Genomic DNA, 26,771 nt, shown 5'->3' on the forward strand with positions numbered 1-26,771 from the left:
ATAGAGAGATTTAGACTAATGTTCTAAATAGCCAGTTAAATACCTGGGATTATGTTCAAGGAAAGAGATAAAAAACTAAGGAGCCTAACTGAAGCTCCTAAAATTTTATCAGGAAGGTGGTTATCTTCTTTCTCCACGAAGTTGGACAACAGGGAGTGGAGGAGAAACAGTTAGGGAGGACAGAAGATCAGTGGCAGAGGACCAGGCAGAGCTTAGATTAATAGAACGTCTGGAGTCAGCCCTTAATTAAGGAGAATGAAGTCGTGCAGGAAGTGCTCAGGAGAAGAAATTACTTTGAGTGCTGTATGACAGGACCTTGTATGAGGTAAATATTTGGGTGCAAAAAAGGACAAGGACAAGGAACGTGTCCTGGTCTGTGCCTTCTGCATGAGAACACCCTTGCACGTCCCCTAATAGGAGGATCAGAGAGAAGGGGAAGGGAAGAGGGGAGAGGGAAAAAAAAAAAAAAAAAGAAAAAGAAAAAGAGCGAGAAAGAAAGAAACACAGAGAGAGAGAGAGAGGAAGGAAGGCAGGAAGAAAGAAAGAGAGGGAGGGAGGAGGAAGGAAAAAGAGACAGAGAAAAAGAGAAAGAGAGAAAGAAAAGGCTGGAGGCACTCACAGAAATCCTTCTGGCCCCCAGCGAAGGCTAAGGAGGGCCTGGGCGGGCGCTGGGAGGAGCCTCGGAAGCATCCTCTGAGCAGCCGCCTCTGAGCACGATGGGAAAATCGTTCCTCCCTCGGACATGGCGCTCACCTGCCCGGCGGCAGCAGCCGGCTCCGGCGCCGCGGTTCGCGGGTCCGGGCGGAAGAGCAGCTCCAGCTTCAGCCGTGGGGTGGAAGGAGGCGGCGGGGGCGACGGCGGCGGCGACGGCGGGGGCGCGGCCCGCGGGCCCGGGTGTTAGACCTGAGGGAGCCCGGGGATCCGGCCGGGGCGCGCAGGGTGCAGCGGGGCGCTCACCAGCCCCGGGGCGCAGCCGGCATGGTGTCCCAGGTGCTGCAGCTGCTCCGGCAGGGCGTGTGGGCCGCGCTCACCGGGGGCTGGTACCACGACCCGGAGCAGAGCAAGTTCACCAACAGCTGCCACCTCTACCTGTGGCTGTTCCTCCTGCTGCTGCCCCTGGCCCTGCACCTGGTGAGTGGGGAGGGTCCGGTCCCGGGGAGCTGTGGGGATGGAGGGAAGAAGGGGAAAGGAACCACAGACGTGCCATCAGCCTCACAGGATTTCAGGTTCGTAGAGAGTCTTAAGAGACGGAAGGGGAAGGGCTTCAGAAATTTGGGACAGACAACATGCAGGGAAAGGGGGCTGTGAGGATTCACTGGAAAAGAAAAGAAGTAGACAGGACTGCGGGGGCTCGGGGACTCATTAAGAATTGATGCCGGATGTTAGGATGAGTCACTCTGCTTGTGGCAGGGAGCGTGCAGCCTGTTTTGTAGGCGGGTAACTCTAGGCCTTAGAGCTGGGTAGCTTGGGATAATGTTTGGTGTGAAATACTGTAGATTGTAGCCAAGAGGCAAAACGAAATGTAAAAAGCAGACTCATTTCAGTTATTGGCTCCTTTTTCCCCCCTCACCTTCTTTCTTGTTTTGCTTTGAGAAGGCAGTTCAGTTATCAATTACTCACATTGTAATTTCTACACCACTATGTATAGAAATCTGTAGGCAGATATAATAATGGATAAATCTAATGTACTTTATGCTAAACAAAGTATTACAACATTTAGATGGGGCTTGACATTTTAGTGGAGTTATGGTAAGTGAGTGCTTGCTGAAAAACTACATAGATGGCCTTCTTAGGTAAATTACACGTAATTAAAACAATGGTTTACCTTCTTTGAAAAGCTGTACAGGTAAGGTGTTCCATGTCTTATTAAACTTTACATGCCAAGAATCTAATTTTGGTATGTCGGTTGGAGGACTTTATTCCTAACACATTATTTGATCATGTTTTTTTACAGCAAAAATCGTCAATGAGTTTGCATGACTGATGGATTCCGAGTTTGACATTTGTGATTGGGTTCCTTTTTACTCTTTTTCCGGCAGTGTATCCAAAGGGTCAGAACTCTGGGTGTGAAGTCATGAAGCCTGGGTTAAATTTTGGGTATACTGGTTACCAGTTCTGTGACCTTGGGGAGGTTATTTACCATATCTCATTTTTCATTTTCTTATCTGTAAAATGAGAAAAAGTAATAGTACCAGATTTACAGATTGTTTTAGGGATTAAATGAGATAGTACATATAAAGCCACAGGTCTGGCTTGACCTGAGATTGGACCCAGGCCTTGGGTTTACAATTCTGTTCTGCTACTTATTAGCTGTTTGGTCTGATACTGAACTTTTCTAAAACTTAGCATTCATATCATTAAAGTGGATGTGATCATCATAATCACCACTTCACAGAAAAATTAACCAAAATTGTATATAAAAAGCATTAAATACGGAAACTGCTTGGAAACCCTGCAATAAATGCAAGTTTATTTCTTCTTTCTAATTTTGTGCACCATTTTTCTTAACCCATTTTTCCTTAGCCTATGGGCCCCAGTGTTTTCCCTTTTCCTAGAGGGACAGCATAGCAAAGTCATGAGGAACACAGCCCTCACCAGGGTGAAATCCTGGTTCTGCTGCTTACTAGACCTAGTATGAGCTTGAGCAAGCTTCGCCTTCCTTGTTTGTAAAGCAGGGATAATTATAGTACCTCCCTTATAGGGTGAATATGAGAACTGAGTGAATTAATAGATGAAAGTACTTCTTAGTACCTGTCACACAGAGTGCCCAGTAAGAGATAGACCTTTTGTTTCCTTCCCCATCTTCTAAAATCTCTCCATCCTTATGTTTAATGATTTAGCTAGAATTAATTTCTCTTCTCCCTTGACCTTATACCATTCTGTGTTTACTATTAGTTTTACAGCATTCTGTAGTTAGACTATTAGCATTAATAGTACTTTTCGAATTCTGTCTGGTACTTAGTTGTTGGAACGTGTATTTCACTTCTACGTCTAGATCATAAGCTTTTTTGAGGGCATGGATTTTTATGTTGTTTATTCATCTTGGTTTTTCCTTGTACATAGCAGAGTGCTCTGCATTTGGTAACACTGATCTCATATATAATTAACTTGTGTGTCTCTTTCTTTTCCAACTAGCATTAAATAGTCTACCTCACTATACTTTTTGAATATTTCCTGATAATAAAAGCAATATATATTCCACCTATGATCCCACTCCTCAGAAACAACCACATTCGTATTTAATGTTGTGTTCCTGCAGATGTTTTTTTCTATGCATATGGGCTCATTTTTATAAAACTCTACTTAAGATTCGATGTCTACGTATGGTCAGAACCCTTAATTTCTACCTAACTATGCTTTATTGAGTAGCTTGATTTAGATCTTGTGTTTGTGAGTAGGAAATTGTCCTTCGTTAACTTGCTTTTCGATGATATTTAAATGTAATTTTCAGCTAAATCTCAAAATTTTAGAAAGTAAAATCTGAGACCTTAAATAATTTTACTTTTATATCAGACTTTAAAAAGTAAAACAGATGTGCTCAAATTTTTATATCTCTATGCCAGCATGCCTTTATTATAGAATAATTGTATGTGGGTGCAGTTACTGTTATGCTACTTTTTAATATATAGCCTGTCTCATTAAAAACATGACAGGTTATTTTTTTCTTGCTTTGGTCTTCTGGTTTCTGAAAGTGCCCTTGAAATAAAAGGCCCTCTTCCCCAATGGAGGCTTTGTTCTTCAGATCTTGTTGCTTAAATATATTCCTCTGCACTTCAGTGTTGCCTGTGATTGTTAATGCCTTTTTCAATTTGTTTATTTACAAGCATTTGTTCCAAGAAGATACCTGACTGCTTACTGACAGCAGGGGCTTAGTCAAAGTTCTGTGAACTTTTCTGTTTTTTTTTTTTTACAATTTTAGTTTAAACATGTTTAAGAAAGTTTTGGTTGGGTGCGGTGGCTCATGCCTGTAATCTCAGCACTTTGGGAGGCCAAATTGGGTGGATCCCTTGAGATTAGGAGCACAAAACCAGGTTGGCTAACATAGTGAAACCCTGTCTTTACTAAAAATACAAAAAATTAGCTGGGCGTGGTGGTGCATGCCTGCAATCCCAGTGACTCATGAAGGCTGAGACAGGAGAGTCGCTTGAATCCTGGAGGCAGAGGTTGCAGTGAGCCAAGATCACACCACTGCACTCCAGCCTGGGTGACAAAGTAAGACTCCATCTCAAAAAAAAAAAAAAAAAAAAAGGAAAGAAAGAAAGTTTCACTATTGAAAGGATCCACTTTTTAATATAACAGATACTTTGGGTATTTTAAATATTTTTATTATTAATTGTTGAGGCAAATTTATTTCTAATCCCTAGAATGTACTTAGATCTGGGTGATAATGTGGAAAATAGTGATTAATTAGCATTTATAAACTATGTATATATTTGTGAGAAATGTTTGGAAATGTACAACTGAAAACAGTAAGTCAATTTGGATAACTTGGAAAGAGTATTCAGAGCAGAGTTTTCTTTACAGCAGAGGCATAAGGGCATGATTCTGGCCTTGCGTAAGTTCTGAGAGCACTAGCCTTATGTCAAATACACAGTTCCCATTCAACCTCCTTTTCTTTTGGACAAACTGAAAGATGGTTAGTCTTGAGAGATATGTAAATTGTCACTTATTACATGTGTTTTGTCTTTATTCTTTTGAGATGATAATTAATGGAGATTCAGAGCAGAGTTTTCTTTATAGCAGGGGCATATGGGCATGATTCTGGCCTCTGTAAGTTCTGAGAGCACTAGCCTCATGTCAAAAGACACAGTTCCCATTCTTCCTCTTTTTTTTTTTTGAGACAGAGTTTCGCTGTTGTTGCCCAGGCTGGAGTGCAATGGTGCAATCTCAGCTCACTGCAACCTCCACCTCCCGGGTGCAAGCGATTCTCCTGCCTCAGCCTCCGGAGTAGCTGGGATTACAGGCATGCGCCACCACCCTGGCTAATTTTGTATTTTTAGTAGAGACGGGGTTTTTCCATGTTGGTCAAGCTGGTCTTCAACTCCCGACATCAGGTGATCTGCCCACCTCGGCCTCTGAAAGTGCTGGGATTACAGGCGTGAGCCACAATGCCCAGCTCGTTCTTCCTCTTATCAATTGTGTGGCCTTTTGCAAGTCACCTTACTTCTCCAGACCTCAGTTTAATCATCTGTAAAATGGGGACAACACTTTCATTTTATAGGTTTAGCAACTGAGGTCCAGGGAGAGTCAGGTATTTGCCCACAGTCATCTAGATAGTCAGTGGTAAAATTCAGCATTTAGCTGAGGTCCTGTAGCATCCAAGTCTTTGGCCCTTCCAGGACATTATGCTGCCTGACATAGTACATATAAGAGCACTTTGAAGGCTGTGAAACAGTGGAGCCACCTACAGTGGAATTATGATTATGCCAGTGGCATTGTGGTCAACTCCACTGGAGAGGAAGAGTTGAGTGGTGGGAAGAATGGGTTGGAACTTTCACATCCTTCAAGACCCCATGCAGGGCAACATTAGACTTGATTTTCCAGGCCTGGCATATATGTTTGGATAGGCAGCCACTTCCGCACTTGTGGACAGAAAGCCTGTCTTTTGTTCTATGGCTGGAGCTTTCTGTTTCCTTTCCTTTAACTTTAGCCAGACTTGTTCTGTTTCCAGTTCTGCTTTTTAAAATTTAATCTTGGAGACCTTCTTTGATAAGACCTACATCATTTTTAATTGCTATAATTATAATTAATAGGATTATCTGTCAAGCACTAGCATAGCACTAGGCAAATAGTAAGCACCCAACACATTCTAATTGTTATTACAGCTAGTTGGTGACGTTTCTATGAGTGTCTGCAGCCATTTCCCATTCTGGTATGTCATTATTTTTTCTTAGATCTTGATTCCTCTTTTTTCAATCAATGTTTTCCCAAGATTTTACTATAAAAAGTTTAAAACATAGAACAAAGCTGAAATAATTCTACTGTGTGCAGCCATATACATAGCACTTTGATTTTACCCCATGAACATTTTACTATACTTGCTTTATCACCTGTCTATCCATTTGTCCATCCTTCTAGCGATCCTTTATTCTACTTTATTTTCTTGATGCATTTCAAAGTAAACTGCACACATCAGTCTATTTCTTCCTAAATACTTCACCTTGCATAATAAATTACAGTTTGATAGAAATTAAAATATGCATTTTAAAGAAAGTTGCCATGGAGCTCTGGTTGTGGGCCCCATGCTCTAGGCATCTTGGATTATTCTACTCCTTCACACCCCTAACCCCCTAACAAGGCTTCCTGAGGCCTAAGAAATGAAGGTCCAATTGGATATTGAGGTTTGAGAGTAGAATTTAAGGTTTTGCATTTCTTTGACCACCCTTCCTTCCTCCTTTACTTCTTTCCTCCCACCCCCCCAGGCTTCACCTAGACTTCCTCTCCTACTTTTAACATATAAGATGACTTTGTGTAAATTATGGAAAGGTAGCCTCTCCAAAGAGGCAGCCTTCCCTGGCCCATTTAATCCTGTCAGCAGGAGACCTTTGTGCAGGATGCAACCTGCACAGCCTCGCATAGCAGGCTTGGCCCATTCCACTTGATTGTTGTTATTCTCTTGAACTGCTTGGCATGTTGCCGTTCCCAAAAGGTTACCTCTGTTCTAGTCAGTCCTAGCATTTATATCCAGTTTCCTCAAAAGAAAGGCTTTCTCTGTTAATGAATCACATAGTCCATGCTTTCTTTCCTTTGACTCCCAGAACCTTGATATTTGGTCCTTTCACTTCTGGGGGCCTTATTTATTCTTGCTTTGAGATGCCTGATCCTTTGCACTATCTCCATAATTTACCTGAATGTCTGGCTTCCTGCCTCCTGCCCTCACCTGCCTGAAACAGAGTTGTATTTGAGGTGAAGAGCCTGCAGCATGGAGTTGCTTAAAAGGCATCCTTCTGCTCTTCCTAAGCCGGCGCTCGGCAAGTTCCCCCAGGAGAAGGCCATGTTCAGTTCAAGCGCCAACATTGTGAAGCCTAATGGCGAGAAGCTGGACGAGTTCGAGTCCGGCATCTCCCAGGCTCTTCTGGGGCTGGAGATAAACTCGGACCTCAAGACTCAGCTCAGGGAGCTGAATATTACGGCAGACAAGGAAATTGAGGTTGGTGGTGGTTGGAAAGCTATCATAATCTTTGTTCCCGTTCCTCAACTGAAATTTTTCCAGAAAATCCAAGTCTGGCTAGTACGCGAATTGGAGAAAAAGTTCAGTGGGAAGCATGTTGTCTTTATCGCGTAGAGGAGAATTCTGCCTAAGCCAACTCGAAAAAGCTGTACAAGAAATAAGCAAAAGCATCCCAGGAGCCGTACTCTGACAGCTGTGCACGATGCCATCCTTGAGGACTTGGTCTTCCCAAGCAAAATTGTGGGCAAGAGAATCCGCGTGAAACTAGATGGCAGCCGGCTCATGAAGGTTCATTTGGACAAAGCACAGCAGAACAATGTGGAACACAAGGTTGAAACTTTTTCTGGTGTCTATAAGAAGTTCACGGGCAAGGATGTTAATTTTGAATTCCCAGAGTTTCAATTGTAAACAAAAATGACTAAATAAAAAATATATATTCACAGTGAAAAAAAAAAAGCATCTTTCCTGGGTCCTGGGCCTCCAAAATAACTACAGACTCAGTCCCTCCAGATTTGGGCTGAATGCCATCCCATGCAGTTGTCTCTTAATTTTTGCTTCTCCAGATGACTCTGTGGACGGCGTGTGCAGAGGGCTTGCCTGTGTGGAGGGCTCTGCTTTCCTGGAGTACCTTCATTTGTTGCTGGGGCAGCAGTCTTTTCAAATTGATAATTCTTTTCTTGAGTCAGTTGCTCTCTTTCTGCACAACTCCTCCCATTTATCCTCATTTTCTGCCATTAGACACATGCATGTCTGCGGGCAGGATTTTTGTCCTCAGGTTGTGTTTCTGTGTTTGTTTTTTCTTTCCATTCTGGTATTACAAGTTCATGACAAATTTTCTAGTAGTTAAACTTATGTCTCCTGCCCCACTCCCAGCTTTCTCAGGGCTTCTTGAGATTTCCCCCTATTAGTGACTGGTTGTATTTTGAATGGTTCACTCCTCAGATACATGGTATTTTTTCCAAGGGTAATGTCTAATACTTTAATACCCTATTATTTTTGTTTTAATTGAACAATCTAATTCACTTGGTGTTACTTCTTTTGTATAGAAGCTAATACTTACTAGTTGATTATTTTCTGGCTTTAATCATTTGGTCTCCTAAATGGTAAATTTTAAACATTAAGTATCTTATTGCTATATCGTCTTCTCTAAATCTCCTTCCTATGCCCTCTGCAAGAAGAAAATGGACTCGCTTTTAATGGTATTCAGATTTTTCCACATTTTTTGTCTGGTGCATTTTCTTCCTTTAGCATTTACAGTTGTATTATGTTACTATTATTGGAATAGGTAAGAATCACAGCCAACGCTTCTGAGCACATATGAGGCAGACACTTTTTTTTTTGTAAGAGCTTTGAAAGAAAGAAATCATCTCACCTTCATAGTGCCCCAGTGAGGCACCATCATTATTCCCATTTTACAGTCAATGAAACTAGCAAAGAGAGGTAGGTTAACATGCTTATGAATACATGGCTAGTCATGGCCTGACTAGGATTAAAGCCCAAGCATTGGAGTTCTTACCCGCTCAGCCATATCACTTCTAACAGGTCATTTTACAATGTGGGCATATTAGTCCATTTTCATACTGCTGTGAAGAAATACCCAAGACTGGGTAGTTTATAAAGGAACGAGGTTTAATGGTCTCATAGTTTCACATGGCTAGGGAGGCCTCACAGTCACGGCACAAGGCAAATGAGGAGCAAAGTCATGTCTTACATGGTGGTAGACAAGAGAGCTTGTGCAGGAGAGCTCCCCTTTATAAAACCATCAGATCTCATGAGACTTATACACTATCATGAGAACAGAATAGGAAAGACCTGCCTCATGGCTCAATTACCTCCCATTGGGTCCCTGCCATGACCTGTGGGAATTATGGGAGCTGCAGTTTAAGATGAGATTTGGGTGGGGACACAGCCAAACCATACCAATGGGTATATATTCCTTGCACATTGGCATGAAGACATACAAACACTAAAAATGTACAAAGGACATATAATAAAAATATAACTTCCCTCTCACACTTATTTCTAGTTTCCCACTTGAGATGGAACCACTATACACAGCCTCTTGTGTTTTCTTGCAGTGGTATTTTATACACATGTGAGTGGAAGTTTGAATGTAAGGGGTCCTGAGTGTAATCATAAAGCAACTTTATTTGTCTTCCACTGTTCCTTTCAATTTGCCTTGGACAAGAGTTTTCTTCCCATATCCCAGATAAAAATATGGGTAAGCCCCATGACTTCAGATCACAGCTTATACAAATTTTATGATGGCTTTTAGCAACAAAATACAGACTTGATTTAGATCGCAGAATGTGCAGTTCCATGGCATAATCAAAGCTACCATCATCCAGTCATTTCCAGGTAGGAAGGGACATGAGGATGGCACAGTCTTTCTTGCTCTCCTCCTCCCTCATGCGTTGACTGATGTTTCTGATGTCCTTGGCTTTGGAGAGCAGGAAGATTCTTTGTTGACTGTCACGGTGGTAAGGGGGCCTTGGGCTTTCAGAGCATGGCACGTGCCCCTAGTTGATTCTCTGGAGAGCTACCTTTCCACACCCTCAGAGACCCCGTTCTCCTTGCCAGCCTTGTCTCTCTGGCGCTTGTCTTGATGAGGGCTGCTGTGTCTTTGCCCTGTCTGGTTGCTTACTCTGTCCACCTCCAGCTTTCTTCTGCTCCAGTCTCCTCTGCTCCATAGCCCATTCAGACATGATCTAAAGCAGATCTATACAGATTCTCGCACACATAGTCCATGTCAATGTCCACATATTATTTTCCCCACCGCACTCTAGGAGGGTAGGCCAAGCTCATACCTCCATCAGAGCAGCTAGCCAGCCAGTCTCTGATCTTTCACCTTTTCTAGGAGGGAATCAGACAGCGGTCCACTGTGCCTTCTACCCCCACCCAAATGGCAGGGGACTCATACGTTTCTAAGTGGTCCCACTGAAGCCCTTCTCTTCTGACTGAGGAAGAGGATGGGACACAGGACTAGCTGCACACCAGCAGGCCTTTCCAAAAATCTTCATATACCGTTTTTTCTAAATTCTATTACATCATTTTGAGTAAGGAATTTAGGATCATGTAACTCATCCTCATAATCTATCTAGAAATGTCTGTTGTTTGTCCCAGAAATTTGCATTGGAATCTCTTATCCATCCTACCTTGGTTCCTTGGTCAATACTTTCATTAAAAATGTTATGCAAATGTGTAATCATTTATGCATACATAGCCCTGTTGTCCCTCTTGACAGAACATCTTGGAGATCATGACACAAAGAGCCTCCTCATTATTCATGTCTGCATGGTATTCCACTATTTCTATAAAGGGCAACTTATTTGACTAGTCACTATTGAAGAATATTTAGGTTTTCAGATGATTTTTAACCTAATGCCATTAGTTGTACATGGATCAGTCAAGATGTGCTAGCTTATGCTGAATTAATAACCAACCTAAACATGTGTTTGGCTTTACCAAGTTTTTTGTTTGTTTTTTTTTTTGAGATGGAGTCTCTCTCTGTTGCCCAGGCTGGAGTGCAGTGGCATGATCTTGGGTCACTGCAACCTCTGCCTCCCAGGTTCAAGCAATTTTCCTACTTCAGCCTCCAGAGTAGCTGGGATTATAGACATGCACCACCACGCCCGGCTAATTTTTTGTGTTTTTAGTAGAGACAGGGTTTCACCATATTGGCCAGGCTGGTCTCGAACTCCTGATCTTGCGATCTGCCCACCTTGGCCTCTCAAAGTGTTGGGATAACAGGTGTGAGCCACTGAGCCTGGCCACCAAGTTTATTTTTAATTTTTAATTTTATTATTATTTCTTTTTAGAGATAGGGCTCATTGTCACTCAGGCTGGAGAACAGTGGCATAATTGTAACTCACTGCAACCTCAAACACTTGGGCTTATATGATCCTCCCACCTCAGCCTCCTGAGTAGCTGGGACTTCAGGCGTGCACCACCACATCTGGCTAATTTCTTATTTTTTGTAGAGATGGGGTCTTGCTCTGCTACCCAGGCTGATGTCAAACTCCTGGCCTCAAGCAATCCTCCCACTTTGGCCTCCCAAAGTGTTGGGATTACAGGCATGAACCACTGCACCCGGCCCTATTTTTTATTTATACTACATGTCCAACATGGTCCATTGGGATGTCAGGGGTATGGTTAGCAGGGGGTCCTGCTCATTGTAGGTAGTTAGGAACACGGGCTGTTTGAGTCTTCATTTTGGGTTGACTGGGAGCGTTACTTGCTATCATCCCCCCGCCGTGACCCTGGATGATCATACCAGTCACTATGGTTGAGGGACACTGAGTGGGTGTCATGCTGTGGCTCTGGAGGCTCCTGCCTGAAAATGGCAAATACCTCTCCTCTTCACACTGCTTTGTCAGGGAATGTTGCATGACCACACCTCACTTCAAAGGGGAAGGAGAATGCAATTCTACCCTGTGCCTGAGAGACTAACTGGACATGTTTGTTGGAGAGCACTTATGTCTATGACAACAGACTGAGTGCCAGATGTTCTGCTGGATATTGTGGAGACAGCAGGAGAACAAGGTGGATTGGCGTCTTCTCCCATGCAGTTAACAGATAAACAGACATGAATAACACAGTGGTAATTGTTACTGTAGGGGAAGTACAGGTGCTGTACAGTAAAGATGGGAGATGGAATCTTGGCATGAGTACTTAAGGAAGGCTTCCCAGAGGGGGAAGTAACTTCTAATCTGAAGTCTGATGAATGAGTAGGAGTTAGCCAAGCAAAGATGAGTAGAGGAGAAACAGCATTTCAAGCAAGGGGAACAGCATGTATTAAAGCTCTAAGGTGTGTGAGAGTCTGGCTAGTTTTGCTGTACCCTTTAAGAATATATGGGAGACATCAAGACACATGACCCCTAAAAACTTCAACAGGTGTCTCTTAAGGAAAAGAACGTTCTCCCATGTAATTATCACACCCAGAAAAGTTATTCATATGATGGTATTGTCTAATATATTGTTCCTATCCAAATTTCCAGTTATGCCAGCCAGTAATGTCTTAGAGAGCTGGGGTTTTTGGTTTTGTTTTTCTGTATCCAAGATTCAAACAAGGATCAAACATGGCTTTTATTTGCCACCTATCTCGAGTGTTCTTATTCTAAAATGAGTTATCTAAGCCTCTGTGTCAGTGTTGTGCCTTTGTCATCCATCACATCAGAGGGACAGAATTCTCCCACCTCTCCCCAACCCGCATCATTGGTTAAGGTAGTGTCAGCCAGATGTCCCTATTGTAAAATTACCAATTTTCCCCTTTGTGTTTAGTGAGTAATCTGTGGAGTGAAACCTGGAGACTGTTTATATTGTATTTCCAAAAGTCTTTCACCCAATAGTTATAGCATAAATTGATGATTCTGGACTAAAATAATTATTACAATGGTGGTTGCAAAATGGTAATTTTCTAATTTTCTTCCTACCTTTTTTAATTGGTACTCTTCTGTAAAGAAGAGTTTTTTTCCCCCATCCTCATAGTTTTGTTGCACTTTTTAGTGTGGTCCCATAAATTCATTTTTTAATTCAATGGGAGTATAATTTATTCCTATCATCATTCTTTTTGATGTTCAAATGATCAAAAATTTGGCAAGTGAGACCTTCTTCATGCACATCCTGAGTTTTCTTGGATATATCCTCATCAGTTTGTGAGCACGTTATTGCTTTCTGCCCAACAAGATATTCCTGGCTTAGCTTGTACTTTCCCTGCCCCAGCCCTGGAAGAATCAGCCATTTCACTAAGGAGCCATGATCCTTTTGGTGGGGAATTACATTTGGAAACCAAAATCTAGGGCTGCAGTAGTTGCATTTGTTGCTACTAGTTGTCTTTGCCTCTAGCCCCTTTCAGTAGATACAGCTAAAAGATTGATCAATCTATAGATTCAATGATTGAATAATCAATTAAAGTTTATTCTGAGACCTTCAATCCAATCCATATTAAAGGACTCTTCCTCTCCTTCCATTATTTCATATTTATATCTCCCTTCTCCCACAGTGAGAACTCTAGCTCACAACAATATCATTTGCTTAGTCCTAAAATACACACATGAATTACTACTCCCATAACACCACCATAGACAAATCTTTAAGGAAAAGTTCAAGACTGTTTAGAAGTTATTATTATTATTATTATTTTTAGAATACGTATCACCAGTAATGTACTGCCAGAGTAACATGCTCAAAAGTTACTTAGATGAATTATTTTCCAATTATTTTTTGGTTCATCTTTGTGGTTATGCTATCATTTGATATATAGTTAGGTTCACTTGTAGCTATATAATTTTAGCTTTTCCTCCATCCTTGCTGATTTAATAATTTATACCAGCAAGAGGTATAAAACGTTAACAGAGTTCACAAAACATATAAAAAGATATGCTGAATTACTTTATCAAAAGGTTTCTCTGACTGCTGGATGGAAAATAGATCAAAGACAGGACAAAAATAGGAATGAGAGGTTCGGTGTCTATTTCAGTCACCCAGTCAAGAGATGGTGGTGGCAGTAAAGATGGAGAATTGTGGATAGATTTTGATAGGATTTAATGATCAGTTCATTTTTAGGGTAGAGGCATAAGGATGGGGGAGGAGTCAAGGGAGATGCCTGATTATCTGGTTTGAACCAGAGGTGTATGAGGTGCCATTGACTGAGATGAAGGATGAAAGAGGATAGTTGGTAGGGAAATCGAACACCTAGTTTTACACATAGTAGTTTGGAGTTTCCTTTTAGATATCAAAGTGGAAATGTTGAGTAGATAGTTGGATATAGGTGTGGGGAGTTTAAAGGAACAATCTAAGCTAGGGATACAGATTTGAAAATCATCAACATAGAGATGATATTTACCGCCAAGGGACTGGGTAAGACTTCCCAAATAGAATGTGTAGATTGGGAAAAGAGTGCTAACAGTGAGGCCCCAGGAGCGCTACACTCAGAGGCAGGGCAAAGAGGAGGCGTCGGGAGACAAGGGAAGAGCCAGGAGAGCATTTCCACTGTGAGCAACTGTGTTGCTCGCTGCTGAGAAAACAGGAAATTGTGGTTATTTTTTATTTTTAGAGACATTGACAAGAAACTTTCAGTGGTGTATTGGGGAGCAGAAGCCAGACTGCTGTGGGTTTAAGAGGCAATGGGAGGTGAAGACACAGTTCTTTCAAGCAGGGAGCAGAAAAAGGGCACACTATCTGGAGAGAGGTTTGGAGTGAAGGGGGTTTATTCCTCCCTCAAGATCAGAACGTCCTTGAGAGTAGGGCTGTGATTTGAATCCCCACTGGTCCTTGGAATGGTGCTTTATACATAGCAGATAATCTAATCACTCTGCATTAATGGAATCTAACTCCATAAGGGAAGGCACAGTTTTGGTAGTGCATATTACAGACTGTGGTCAGACCCATTTCAGTAGACTCACCACAAGGTTGTGGCCAGAATCCAGATCTTTAAAAATGGGGCTGAAAAACAGAGACATTACTCTTGGAATTGGCTTGCCTTGAAGTTCAATTTGCCATTGCTTTCAAGATAACCTTTATTATTTATGTAGCAATTATGTATTTCCTTGTGGTACTTATATAATAAGTTAATTTTTTTCTGTCATGGGAAACTTGGACTTTAAAAAATTATAGACCATTGAAACAGGCAAAAATAAATTTTACCTCATTTCTTGTTACTGATTGATATTAAGTATAGAAGGGAAATATAGAAGCTTTGGACTGTGAAGGACCTTACGCATTTCTTATTCTTATCTCTTAGTCTCTGATATAAACATTTAGATTGGATTTACTGTGTGTTTCAGTTCTTTCCCCAAGTCTTTACCATCTCAGAAGAAATGCCAGATAACTAATAGCCCATTGGGATATAGTTCCCTTTCAATAGACACCTCTTTCTAGGCTGACTTGTCTTTTGTTATTTCTGTTTTCAAGACTACAATTAGATACTTAATAACCAGGGAAGAAGAAAAATTCCTGAATATAAGAAATGTCCCTGAGTAATCCCTGACACAAATATTTCACTCAGAAAACGGTTGTCTGGCTTGTTTCAGAAATACTTTTTCTTATTATATATCAACCCCTCCGACTGTGTACACAGGCAATAAAACACTTGCTGTGTTGCTCTGTTGTACTTTGCTCCTTCTTGCAACAGCATATCTGAATTTATTATTCTGTGTTGTTGATGAATGATGAATAGATAATGATGATGATCATGATGGTGATGATCGTGAGAGATGTGAACATTTAAGTGCTTTTTATGTGCCAGGGTATTAATTATTTTATACTTATTGTGCTTAATCTTTGTAAAAATATTATTAAGAATTATTTTTCTCATTTCACAGAAGAAACAGATTTACAAAGGCCAAATAACTTCCAAAGGTTGTACAATTTGCTGAATTGAGAAAAAAAGATGTAATATAAAATTACTATCGTAAATGTTTATTTATTGACCAATATTTTTGACCAGCTGTTTGCTGGATACCAAGCTGGGTGCTGAGGGTGTGATGGAGAATAAGACAGACCTGGCCTCATCCTCATAAGACTTACCGTTTTTACATGGCTCTAGGAATAAATAAGAATCAGTAGAAGAGGACCAGGCACGGTGGCTGATGCCTGTAATCCCAACACTTTGGGAGGCCTAGGCGGGTGGATCACCTGAGGTCAGGAGTTCGAGACCAGTCTGGCTAACATGGCAAAACCTCGTCTTTACTAAAAAAACAAAAAATTAGCCGGGCATGGTGGTGCATGCCTATAATCCCAGCTACTCGGAAGGTTGAGGCACGAGAATCGCTTGAACCCAGGAGGCGGAGGTTGCAGTGAGCTGAGAAGACACCACTGCACTCCAGCCTGGGTGACAGAGTGAGACTTTGTCTGAAAAAAAAAAAAAAAAAAAGGTAATATGGAATGTGGTTTAAATAAATAAGCATTCTCAAGAATTCAAAGGGATGTATGTTCAAAGTGAGTCACTGAAGCACTATTTATTATAGCAGATGACTAGAAACAGGTATCCATTGAGAGGGAATTGGCTTAATGAATTAAGGTACATCCTACAGTAGAGTAGTACACAGCTGTAAAAAAGGAGTGAGAAAATAGACTGCTGTAGAGGGATCTCCAGATAACACTGTTAAGAGAAAAAAGCAGAAGACATATATAGACTAAAAAGGAGGGAAAGATGAAGCATACCTGTAATTAATTCTGTTTCAAAAAGACACATTCAAAAGATAAAACATTAATAAGAACATATTTACCTATAGAAGGAGGTAAAGAACAGGTGAAGGCAGTAGGGCTGGAAATGAGGAATGAACCTTGATAGATTGATGGCATAACCAAACAAAATCTGTTTCATATGACTTTAATGACTTTCTAGGCCTCCTGATACAACATAAAGGCAAAAGAGCCACAAAGACATCTTAAATTGCATTCAGTAAGCTTATTAATAAGATTTAATACACATTTTGGAATTATTATATATGTAGTACAGGGTAAAGAAAATAATAAATCATGTTATGATATTTAGGAATAAGGATTTCAGCAATAAAAGAAAACAAACAAATACAAAATCAAAGGACTTACTTAGAACCTTGTAATCTTTAAAATTATAAATATCAGCCTAGGGTGGTGGCTCACACCTGTAATCCCAGAATTTTGGGAGGCTGAGGCAGGCAGATTGCTTGAGCCTAGGAGTTCAAATCCAGCCTGAACAACATGGTGAAACTCTGTCTCTACAATAAAATATATATATATATATATATACACATATATATAAATATTTTACACACACACACACACACACACACACACACACACACAGATTAGCTGTGTATGGTGGCACATGCCTGTAGTCCCGGCTACTTGGGAGGCTGAGGTGGATCACTTGAGCCTGGGAGGTCAAGGCTTCAGTGAGCTATGATCATGCCACTGCACTCCAGCCTGGGCAACAGAGTGAGACCTTGTCTCAAAAAAAAAAAAAAAAAAAATAGCTATGTCATTCTGAAATCATGACTTATTTGTTTTTAAAAATATGTATATTTTTGAGCTCTACTGAGAAACCTAGAATCAGTGATAACCCAATGAGAATGGACAAATCTAGAACTCAGATTTTAGTCTCTGAATTCCATTTTCTTTTAAAAGAAACTAGAGCTCTTTGGAAAAAATGGTTTATTCCAGGTCTGGGCAAGAAAATGAACAAGAGGAGTCTTTAAGTAAAGAATTATTGAAGAATACTAGGGTCATGTTAAAAAGATAGCAGAATAAGCTTATAGATGCTGGCCGAGTATGTTCAATTTGAGCCCCAGTGAGATCATCATACAATGATATGCATTTAGGAGTGGGGTGCATCCTACAGAAAGGGGAGAAATGATACTGTAAAGAGGAAGCTAAAACTAGATGCCAGAGGGCTCCTCTCTGCCACCCAGAGTAGATGGTATGTTAGCAACAGGACTTGCTCACAGGCCTCCAACTAGATTGTGGTGGACTCTGGCATGGGACTGAGTTGAGGGCAAGTGTCTCCAGCTATGAAGAAAGAACTGCAGAATCAGAGCTGACACTGAGGAAGAGACATACAATCTGACCCCGTCCCTTGCTCATCAGAAAACCTTTCTAGAAATCTCCACTCCCCTATACAGAAATGCCCATCCCCATCAAGCAGGCACAGTTCTCAAGACATTTCCTCCCTGTGACCCATGAGATTAGGGCTTGTGACCCCCTTTCCATCATGGTGATAAAGCACCTTGGGAGGCGCTTGTCCCATTGACATGATGTCACTGCTGCAGGATCCTCTCTCTCCTCCAGCATTTTTCATCTCAAGAGTCCCCAGACAGGCCTATCAAGCAGCAGCCCAGGTTGGGGGCCTTGATGCCTTGCTGTGAGTCAGCATCTTCTCTGCAGACTTGCCCTCCTCTTGGCTCTGTTGGCTCCTGAGGCAGGCACAGTTTGCCCTTGCCACTGTTCGTGGACCTTGAAAATAGGTGTGTGGGAGGCCAGGGCTTAACATGCTTGCTGCAGCCAAGAAACGGCCCAGTGTTGACTGCTTGTCAGGTACTGTGCGCACACAAACAGTAGACACAAAGAGTAGACTCGGGGAGTTTATAATTACTTGAAATAGAATCCATAAAAGTGTGATAACTCTCTATGAGTGGTGCAGATAATAGCTGATTTGGACATCAGAGTGCTTAACACATAGTTTACACTGAACCCTTTACTAATTAACTAATCAATAAAGAATGATAAACATAATCAGTAATGTTGAAAATAAGTTTGTATCCAGGCTTTCCTCATCTTTCACTAGTCATTCATTGCTTCTTGGTGTTCTTTGCTTCGTTCCATTTCCCCTTTTCCTTAAATTTGGGTCTTCTCTTCAAGTCTGTCTCTGTATTTCATGAGCTCCTTTCTCCCGTGGAGAGTTAAGTCACCGTGTTGGCTTCGCCTGTTGCATCTGTGCTAATGATAGGTGCCCTCCTCCACATTCTCCTCCATGTCTTATCCAACTTCTGCATCACAGTTGAAGCCAGGGACCTCTGGAGCCTTCAACAGCAGCCCCTGTTCTTTGGTTTTCTCCACCTGCTCTAATTGGACTGACTTGACGCCAAGATAGGACAGCTTACCCGAGTGAGCCCTTCAGTTGTACACCCCTCTGTAGTGTTTAAATACTACTTTACCGATGTTAATCTGATCTCCCCATTTAGGTGTTTACTCCCTTAGGCCATGTTGGTCTGTGGCCCTGCCCATGGTAGAGGACAGCAAGCACACTCCTGTGATGCAATGACCAAGAATCCTGGAAGCTGAAGGGGTCTTGACCATGAAAAGCTTTGAAACTAGCCTAAGAAGTGCTGGAGAAAATTAATTGTAGGTATTTGCATAGGGCAGTGATGTGATTAAAATGGTGCTTGAGAGACACTATCCTGAAAGCTGTAGAGCAGAGGAGAGGAGACTGGCTAGCAGGCCACTCCAGGCCTCCCATGAGGGATTGAAGGAGGACCTCAAGGGCTCAGCAGTGTGTCATCTGACCGTCCCACCTTCCCAGACTCATCCCACTCCTTTCTTCTTTTCTGCCTTCCCACCCAGGCAGTCAGCTGCACAGGCTTTCTTTGTGTCTCTAATGCTGATTTGTATCCTTTGCACACTTTGGCCCATTGTCTGGAATCTCCATGCTCACCTTTCTGAGTTAGCTCCAGTTCACTTTCACTGCTCAAGTTCAATACCAGTTTCTTGAAGGATTATTCCCTGACACTCTAGTCTAGGTTAGGTTCCCTTGCTGGGCAAAAGTAAATTACTTCTAAAATTAGTTGTCACTAGTGTGTGCTATATTGGAAGCTCCTTGAAGACAGATGTTTGCCTGTTGAAGTCACAGCTCTACCCCAAAGTGCCATGCACAGTGTCTGGCACAGAATATGGAACAGTACTTGCTGAGCACCTGAAAGGCTAAATGAACATGGAGCTTGATCATCTTTATGATCCAGCTAACAACTTGGGACTTCTGCTTATAGCTTACTCTGGGCAGTGAACACATTGCGTGGGTGAAATTTGAACTTGAGAGATATTCTAGAAGGGAAATCACAGACTCTGTGAGGAACTGGTTCTGCTTATTTCTTAACCTCCATATTCAAACAGCAGGACCCAGTGTAGTGATTTGGTTGTTCATATTTCTCAGTTGAAAAATGTCACACATAATCCAAAGTGTTATAAAATAATAATTACTTTAACAATTGTGAAAAGATGTATATAACATAAAATGTTCCATCATAACCACCTTTAAGTGTACAGTTCAGCAACATTAAGTACATTCACACTGTTGCACAACCATCATTACATTTCATCACCAGAACATTTTTATCTTCCCAAACTGAAATTCCATTCCCATTAGACAATAATTCCCCATTTCTCTCTCCCCCAAGACCCTGGCAACCACCATTCTACTTTTTGTCTCTATGAGTTTGAATACTCTGAGTACCTCATATAAGTGGAACCATGCAGTATTTGCTTCTTGTGATTGCCTTATTTCACTTAATATAACATCCTCAAGGTTCATTCATGTTGTAGCATGTATCAGAATTTCTCTCTTTTTTAAGGCTTTATAATATTCCGTAGTATGCATAAACCAACCACATTTTGTTTATTCAAATATTTGTTGAAAGACATTAGAGTTGTTTGCACTCCTTGTCTTTTTTTTTTTTTCTTTTCTTTTTTTTTTTTCTTTTTTGAGACAGAGTCTTGCTCAGTCGTCAGGCTGGAGTGCAGTGACATGACCTGGGTTCATTGCAACCTCTGCCTCCCTGGTTCAAGAGATTCTCCTGCCTCAGCCTTCCAATTAGGTGGGATTACAGGCACACACCACCATGCCCAGATAATTTTCCTATTTTTAGTAGAGACGGGGTTTCCATATGTTGGCCAGGATGGTCTCCATCTCCTGACCTCCTGATCCGCCCACCTCAGCCTCACAAAGTGCTGGGATTACAGGCATGAGCCACCGAGCCCAGCCTCACCCCTTGTCTATTATAAATAATGCTGCTATGTACATGGGGGTATGACTATCTCTTTGAGACCATGCTTTCATTTATTTTGCATGTATACCCAAAAGTGGAATTGCCAGATCCTATGTTAATTCTATTAATTTTTTGAAGAAGTTCCACACTGTTTTGTGTAAATACTTTTTAAAATAAAAATATAGCAACTTAACATGTGTTACTTCCTTTCAATATCACCTTATAAGAGTATTCATTTATTCCAGCTGGGTGCAGTGGCTCATGCCTGTAATCCTAGCACCTTGGGAGGCTGAGGCAGGCAGATCACTTGAGGTCAGGAGTTCGAGACCAGCCTGGCCAACATGGTGAAATCCCGTCTCTACTAAAAGCACAAAAAATATCTGGGCATGGTGGCATGCACCTGTAATCCCAGCTACTCAGGAGGCTGAGGCAGGAGAACTGCTTGAACCCAGGAGGCAGAGGTTGCAGTGAGCCGAGATCTCGCCACGCACTCCAGCCTGGGTGACAGAGCGAGACTCCATCAAAGAGAGAGTATTCATTTATTTCAACAATCTTGCCATTAATCCTAGTGGTCTCAGAGCTTCCTTTTAGAAATGGTTTTGAAATTCTAATACTAGCATAGGATAATAGTGGGAATAGTTTCTGTCTGCATTTATATCACACTTTACTGTTTTTGAAGTGATTTTATAGAAAAATCAGTACATGTTTCACAGTGTGCATTCACAAATGTAATTTCATCAAACGCTGCAACAGTTCCATGAAACAGATTGCCCCTTCCTCATCTCCTCATTGCTGGTTCTACTTCTGTCTCCATCTGTCCATCTACATGGGTGAGTTTGTAAAATGTAGATACCAACTTTTTGCTTCTATGTTTCGCTAGCCTTCTGTGCTCTTCATCATGAAGATCAAAGTCCTAAGCCTAATGTCAAGATCTTTCATTTCTTATCACTTGCTTCCGACTTCAAATACCCCATGTCTGTGATTCCAAACTATTTGCTCTTCCTGGAAGGCCCTTTGCTTTTCTCGTGCTGTTTCCTCTGCCTAGCTTTTCTCAGCATGCTTTATAGTTTTCAAATGTGTGACTTCTCTGAAATAGTTTTCTTGGTCTGCTACCCCCATTTCTCAATCTGATTTAGGCACACCTGATTTACTTGAACAATAGCACTTGCTACTGTACTTTGGAATTCTACTCTATACATCTACTCTCATGCTTGACTTTTGAACTTGGTATGTATAGGGACTATGTTTCTTTTATCTCTATGCTTGGTACACTTTAATACATTTTTGAGCTAAGCAGTGATTTTCAACTGTGGGGAGGGTTGATTTTGCACCCCCTCTGGGACTGTCTAGAGATATTTTTGGTTGTCACCACTGGAGGGATTGCTACTGCACCTAGTATGTAGAAACTAAGGATGCTATTGAATGTCCTACAGTGCATAGCACCTACGTAGCCCCTCACGGCAAAAAACTATCTGGCCCAAGATGTCAGTAGTGTCAAGATTGGGAAGCCCTGGGCTAAAGAAGGAGGGTGACTGTTATATAATATTAGTGGATGAGGTCCATGATTTTAGTGACCTTTGCTACAGCATGTTAATGCCCACTTGTAAATATTATATTGAAGTAGGCACACTGGTTCTAAATTGGGAGTAACAACTTCCCCCAAGGGGCATTGACAAATTTTGTTGGGAGCATTTTTGGGTTTATCTCAATGACTATCACAATGTAATTTAAATTAAATGTCCTAGTAGCATTAAAACAATGGGAGCCAGAGAAGCTAAACATCTTACACAATGAGAAATTATTAGGCTCGAAATGCCGAAAGAGGTCAGGCACGGTGACTCACGCCTGTAATCCCAGCACTTTGGGAGGCCGAGGCAGGCGAATCATGGGGTTAGGAGTTTGAGACCATCCTGGCCAACATGGTGAACCCCTGTCTCTACTAAAAATACGAAAAATTAGCCGGGCGTAGTGGCGGGCACCTGTAATCCCAGCTACTCGGGAGGCTGAGGCAGGAGAATCGCTTGAACCCGAGAGGAGGAGGTTGTAGTGAGCCGAGATTGCGCCACTGCACTCCGACCCTGGTGGCAGAGTAAGATTCTATCAAAAAAAAAAAATGCCAAAAGAACTTCTATTTTATTGAAAACGACTGAATGGGATGGAGCAGAAACCTATTGGACGATCCTTGGTAGGTATGGCCTTTGCAAAAATCAAACTAAACACATTTGCAGTTGGATAGAAGGAAAGAAGGATTCTGAGACACACCAACATCTGACTTCTTACTAGGATGCTGACTAGCAGACTGGGCAAGAGAAGGAATGCAAAATCTGCAGGTGGGCATGGAGCTTGCACAGGGATCCCTTCTAGCCCAGCCTCTAAGGACCCTCCCACTTTGAGCTGTGGCCACTGCTCCTTCCATGGGTCACACAGCACTGCAGCTTCTGCTTGTTTGTTAAGCAGAATGTGTAAAGAACAAGTTATTAATGCAACGCATTTTCATCTCACTGTTCCTTTAAAAATGATTATTACTGATTTTAATATTTTATTTTTAAATTATTATTTTTTTATATTCTCTCTAGTTTTTTTAATGATTTTTTTTTTTATTTCCATAGGTTTTTGGAGAACAGGTGGTGTTTGGTTACATAAGTAAGTTCTTTAGTGGTGATTTGTGAGACTTTGGTGCACCCATCACCCAAGCAGTATACACTATACCCAATTTGTTGTCTTTTATCCCTCACCCTCCTCCCACCCTTTCCCCCAAGTCCCCAAAGTCTATTGTATCATTCTTATGCCTTTGCATCCTTATAGCTTAGCTCCCATTTATGAGTGAGAGCATATGGTATTTGGTTTTCCATTCCTAATTACTTCACTTAGAATAATGGTCTCCAATTCCATCCAGGTTGCTGTGAATGCAATTATTTCGTTCCTTTTTATGGCTGAATAGTATTCCATGGTAAATATATACACCACAATTTCTTTATCTACTCATTGATTGACAAGCATTTGGGCTGGCTCCGTATTTTTGCAATTGCGAATTGTGCTGCTATAAACATGCATGTGCAAGTATCTTTTTCATATAAGGATTTCTTTTCCTCTGGCTAGATACCCAGTAGTGGGACTGCTGGATCAAATGGTAGTTCTACTTTTAGTTCTTTAAGGAATCTCCACACTGTTTTCCATAATGGCTGTACTAGTTCACATTCCCACCAGCAGTGTAGAAGTGTTCCCTTTTCACTGCATCCCTGACAACACCTATTATTTTTTCATTTTTTGATTATGGCCATTCTTGCAGGAGTAAGGTGGCATTGCATTGTGTTTTTGATTTGCATCTCCCTGATCATTAGCGATGTTGAGCATTTTTTCATATGCTTGTTGGCCATTTGTATATCTTCTTTTGATAATTTTCTATTCATGTTCTTAGCCCATTTTTTGATGGGATCGTTTTTTTTTTTTTCTTGCTAATTGTTTGAGTTCCCTATTCTGGATGTTAGTCCTTTTTGGATGTATAGATTGTGAAGATTTTCTCTGATTCTGTGGGTTGTCTGTTTACTTTGCTGATTGTTTCTTTTGCTGTGCAAAAACTTTTTAAGTTTAATTAAGTCCTACTTATTTACAATTGCTTTTGTTGCATTTGCTTTTGGGTTCTTGGTCATGAAGTCTTTGCATAAGCCAGTGTCTAGAAGGGTTTTTCCAATGTTATCTTCAAGGATTTTTATGATTTCAGGTCTTCATTTTTTCCCAGAACTAGAAAAGACAATCCTAAAATTCATATGGAATCACCAAGGAGCCCGCGTAGCCAAAGCAAGACTAAGCAAAAAGAACAAATCTGGAGGCATCACATTACCTGATTTCAAACTGTGCTATAAGGCCATAGTCACCAAAACAGCATGCTACTGGTATAAAAATAGGCTCATAAACCAATGGAATAGAACAGAGAACCCAGAAATAAAGCCAAATACTTACAGCCAACTGATCTTCAACAAAGCAAACAAAAACATAAAGTGGGGAAAGGACACCCTATTCAACAAATGGTGCTGGGATAATTGGCAAGCCACATGTAGAAGAATGAAACTGGATCCTCATTTCTCACCTTATACAAAAATCAACTCAAGATGGATCAAAGACTTAAACCTAAGACCTGATTTTAATATTTTAACAAAATTGAATTTGAAGAATGTTGCTTAAAATTAAATGTAATATACTTCATTAAATTTGAACATTAATTGATACAGGCTTGAAAGTTCATGACACTCATCATTTTCTGTATCATTTGGGTTTGAGGGCACTTAATAAACAGAGTCAAGGAACTTGGTAGTAATGAACTCAGACATTTTAGTAGTAAGTTTGTGACTTTGTCAAGCCAAAACTATTTCCAAAATTCCTTATGAAAAATAAGTATTCAGTCTTGATTTAGATTATATATAAAATATAGTGTTGATCATGTATGGGTTATATTTAATAAACATTCATAATATTTAATTTTCATTTTTAATTCTAAATAGCATATTTCTATTAGGAGACATGTGACATGGATTTCCAACACAACCTCAGTACAAATTTATGATTGATTTTGTCATTGCATTGAAGTTGACATAACTTTGTCTTGTATAAACTTATTGATTCATTCTATTTATCTCAGTGTATGTTAAAAATATAAGTATTATGTTAATTCTTACCATGGCCATTTAAAATGAAAATGACAACATGAGTTCAAATTTCTTGACTAAACTAAACATTCATTTACTAAGTTATCCATTCAATATTCTCTATCAGAAGAGAAGAGAGAAAGGTGCAGCTTTTTAAATAATTTTCAAAGTGAGTAAGTCTACAATGATTCTCATTTTAATGACTCTGCTGATATGGTCAAATCTAACTTTCTAACCTTTGGCTGTTTTTTTCATATTACCATTCCCTGTAGCACCATCCTAATGGTCCAGACACTCACTTGCCACCTCTCTATCATCAATTTCTCTCATCAAAGCTGCACACTAAGAAAGAGGTCCAGGAGCTCAACAAAATCAGAGCAGATTTCATAAGAAACAGACAGCAAACCCAACAAAAGTCAAATAGCAGGCCTAAGAGAAAGTGTTCTATTCTACTTTTTTGTTCATCTTACTTTGCAGGATAGACGTTCACATAGAGCTAAATTTTGAGAAACTGTCAAATGTTTTGATTCCATCTACCTCATCATTTTTAAACAGGTATTTGCAAGGGGGGCCTATATCTAAGGGGAGCTGCATGGAGACCCCCTGTCCATAACCTGTGGGGGGCAGGTTCCTGTATGTCAGGATGCGTTCTGTACACATCTATGTCCAGGGGTTCTTGGCCTATATTCCTGTGATCCAAACTTTTGCTGGGCTTGTTCTAGTTTTCAACATATAATCACAAGTTCCAGATTTTCTGATAAAATACTAAATTCGTTTAGTTTATTTTTTCATAAAGAAATGCATGAAATATGTAAGAAATATTATTTTGAATCTGAAAACTTGTAACTCCCTTCACATATATAAATGCAAAGAAATGATAGCACTTCTCTATCATGTGCTTTTTTTTGTATACATGCCTGTCCTCAATCCCTCAAGGAATTATAACTTACTTAAATAGGACCCAAGAGTCATACTTGAATGGCAGAGACAAGATACTAACATTTACCTGTGAAAGGAATGAATGAATGAATGCACGAATGAATGGGGATGGATGACCAGATGGACAAAGGTGCTCTCTCTTAATTTGATAAAATGGATGAACAGAAAAGAATCTCTGTTATCTCTGAAGCAGATAAGACAACTCATATTGCTCAGTCTGAATTCTATCTTTTTGGATGAACCTGTGGTTTTCAAATAGTTGTAGAACTTGTCAGCCTTCCAGCAGCTTGAGTAGGAGGTTCTAAAGCCCACGGATGGCATAAATAACCAGACTAAGCAGTTCCCCACAGCCAGAGGAAATGCTCTGGCATACAGCACAATCATCCCAGCACTCTCGGATAGGCATATAAATGTCAAACTTGAGTGTGAGTGTTATGTTTGGCAGATTAATGCCTCATTTATTAGGCCACACATTCTGAGTAAAAACATTTTCCAAATTATTTGAAACTTAACCTTTAAGCAGGAAAACTCAATTTACTTTAACCACATTGATGGGAT

General features: G+C 40.7%; 2 protein-coding genes across 5 annotated transcripts in view; both read left to right on the forward strand.

Annotated features, from left to right (window-relative positions):
* Positions 1-721: 721 nt before the first annotated feature.
* PCNX2 (pecanex 2) overlaps positions 722-26,771 on the forward strand; it is a 319,512-nt gene continuing 293,462 nt past the window's right edge. For 3 of the 4 annotated variants that reach the window (XM_063671047.1, XM_054479339.2, XM_063671060.1), the window contains exon 1: positions 722-1,131. In XM_063671047.1, the coding sequence (XP_063527117.1) occupies positions 979-1,131 (153 nt within the window). In that variant the 5' untranslated portion in view covers positions 722-978. Of the gene's footprint in view, positions 1,132-1,954; positions 2,586-26,771 lie in introns of those variants that run through there. The other variant, XM_054479367.2, reaches the window with a different exon arrangement.
* On the forward strand, positions 4,091-7,627 carry LOC129032176 (small ribosomal subunit protein eS7-like). The gene has a single exon (XM_054479402.2). It carries the CDS (start codon positions 6,923-6,925, stop codon positions 7,283-7,285), a length of 363 nt encoding a protein of 120 aa, XP_054335377.1. The 5' UTR covers positions 4,091-6,922; the 3' UTR covers positions 7,286-7,627.

Source organism: Pongo pygmaeus, chromosome 1, assembly GCF_028885625.2.
Source record: "Pongo pygmaeus isolate AG05252 chromosome 1, NHGRI_mPonPyg2-v2.0_pri, whole genome shotgun sequence".
NCBI lineage: Eukaryota > Metazoa > Chordata > Mammalia > Primates > Hominidae > Pongo > Pongo pygmaeus.

Coding starts and splice junctions, on each gene's coding strand:
- LOC129032176 (XM_054479402.2), top strand. CDS start 6,923: ATGGAGTTGCTTAAAAGGCATCCTTCTGCTCTTCCTAAGCCGGCGCTC.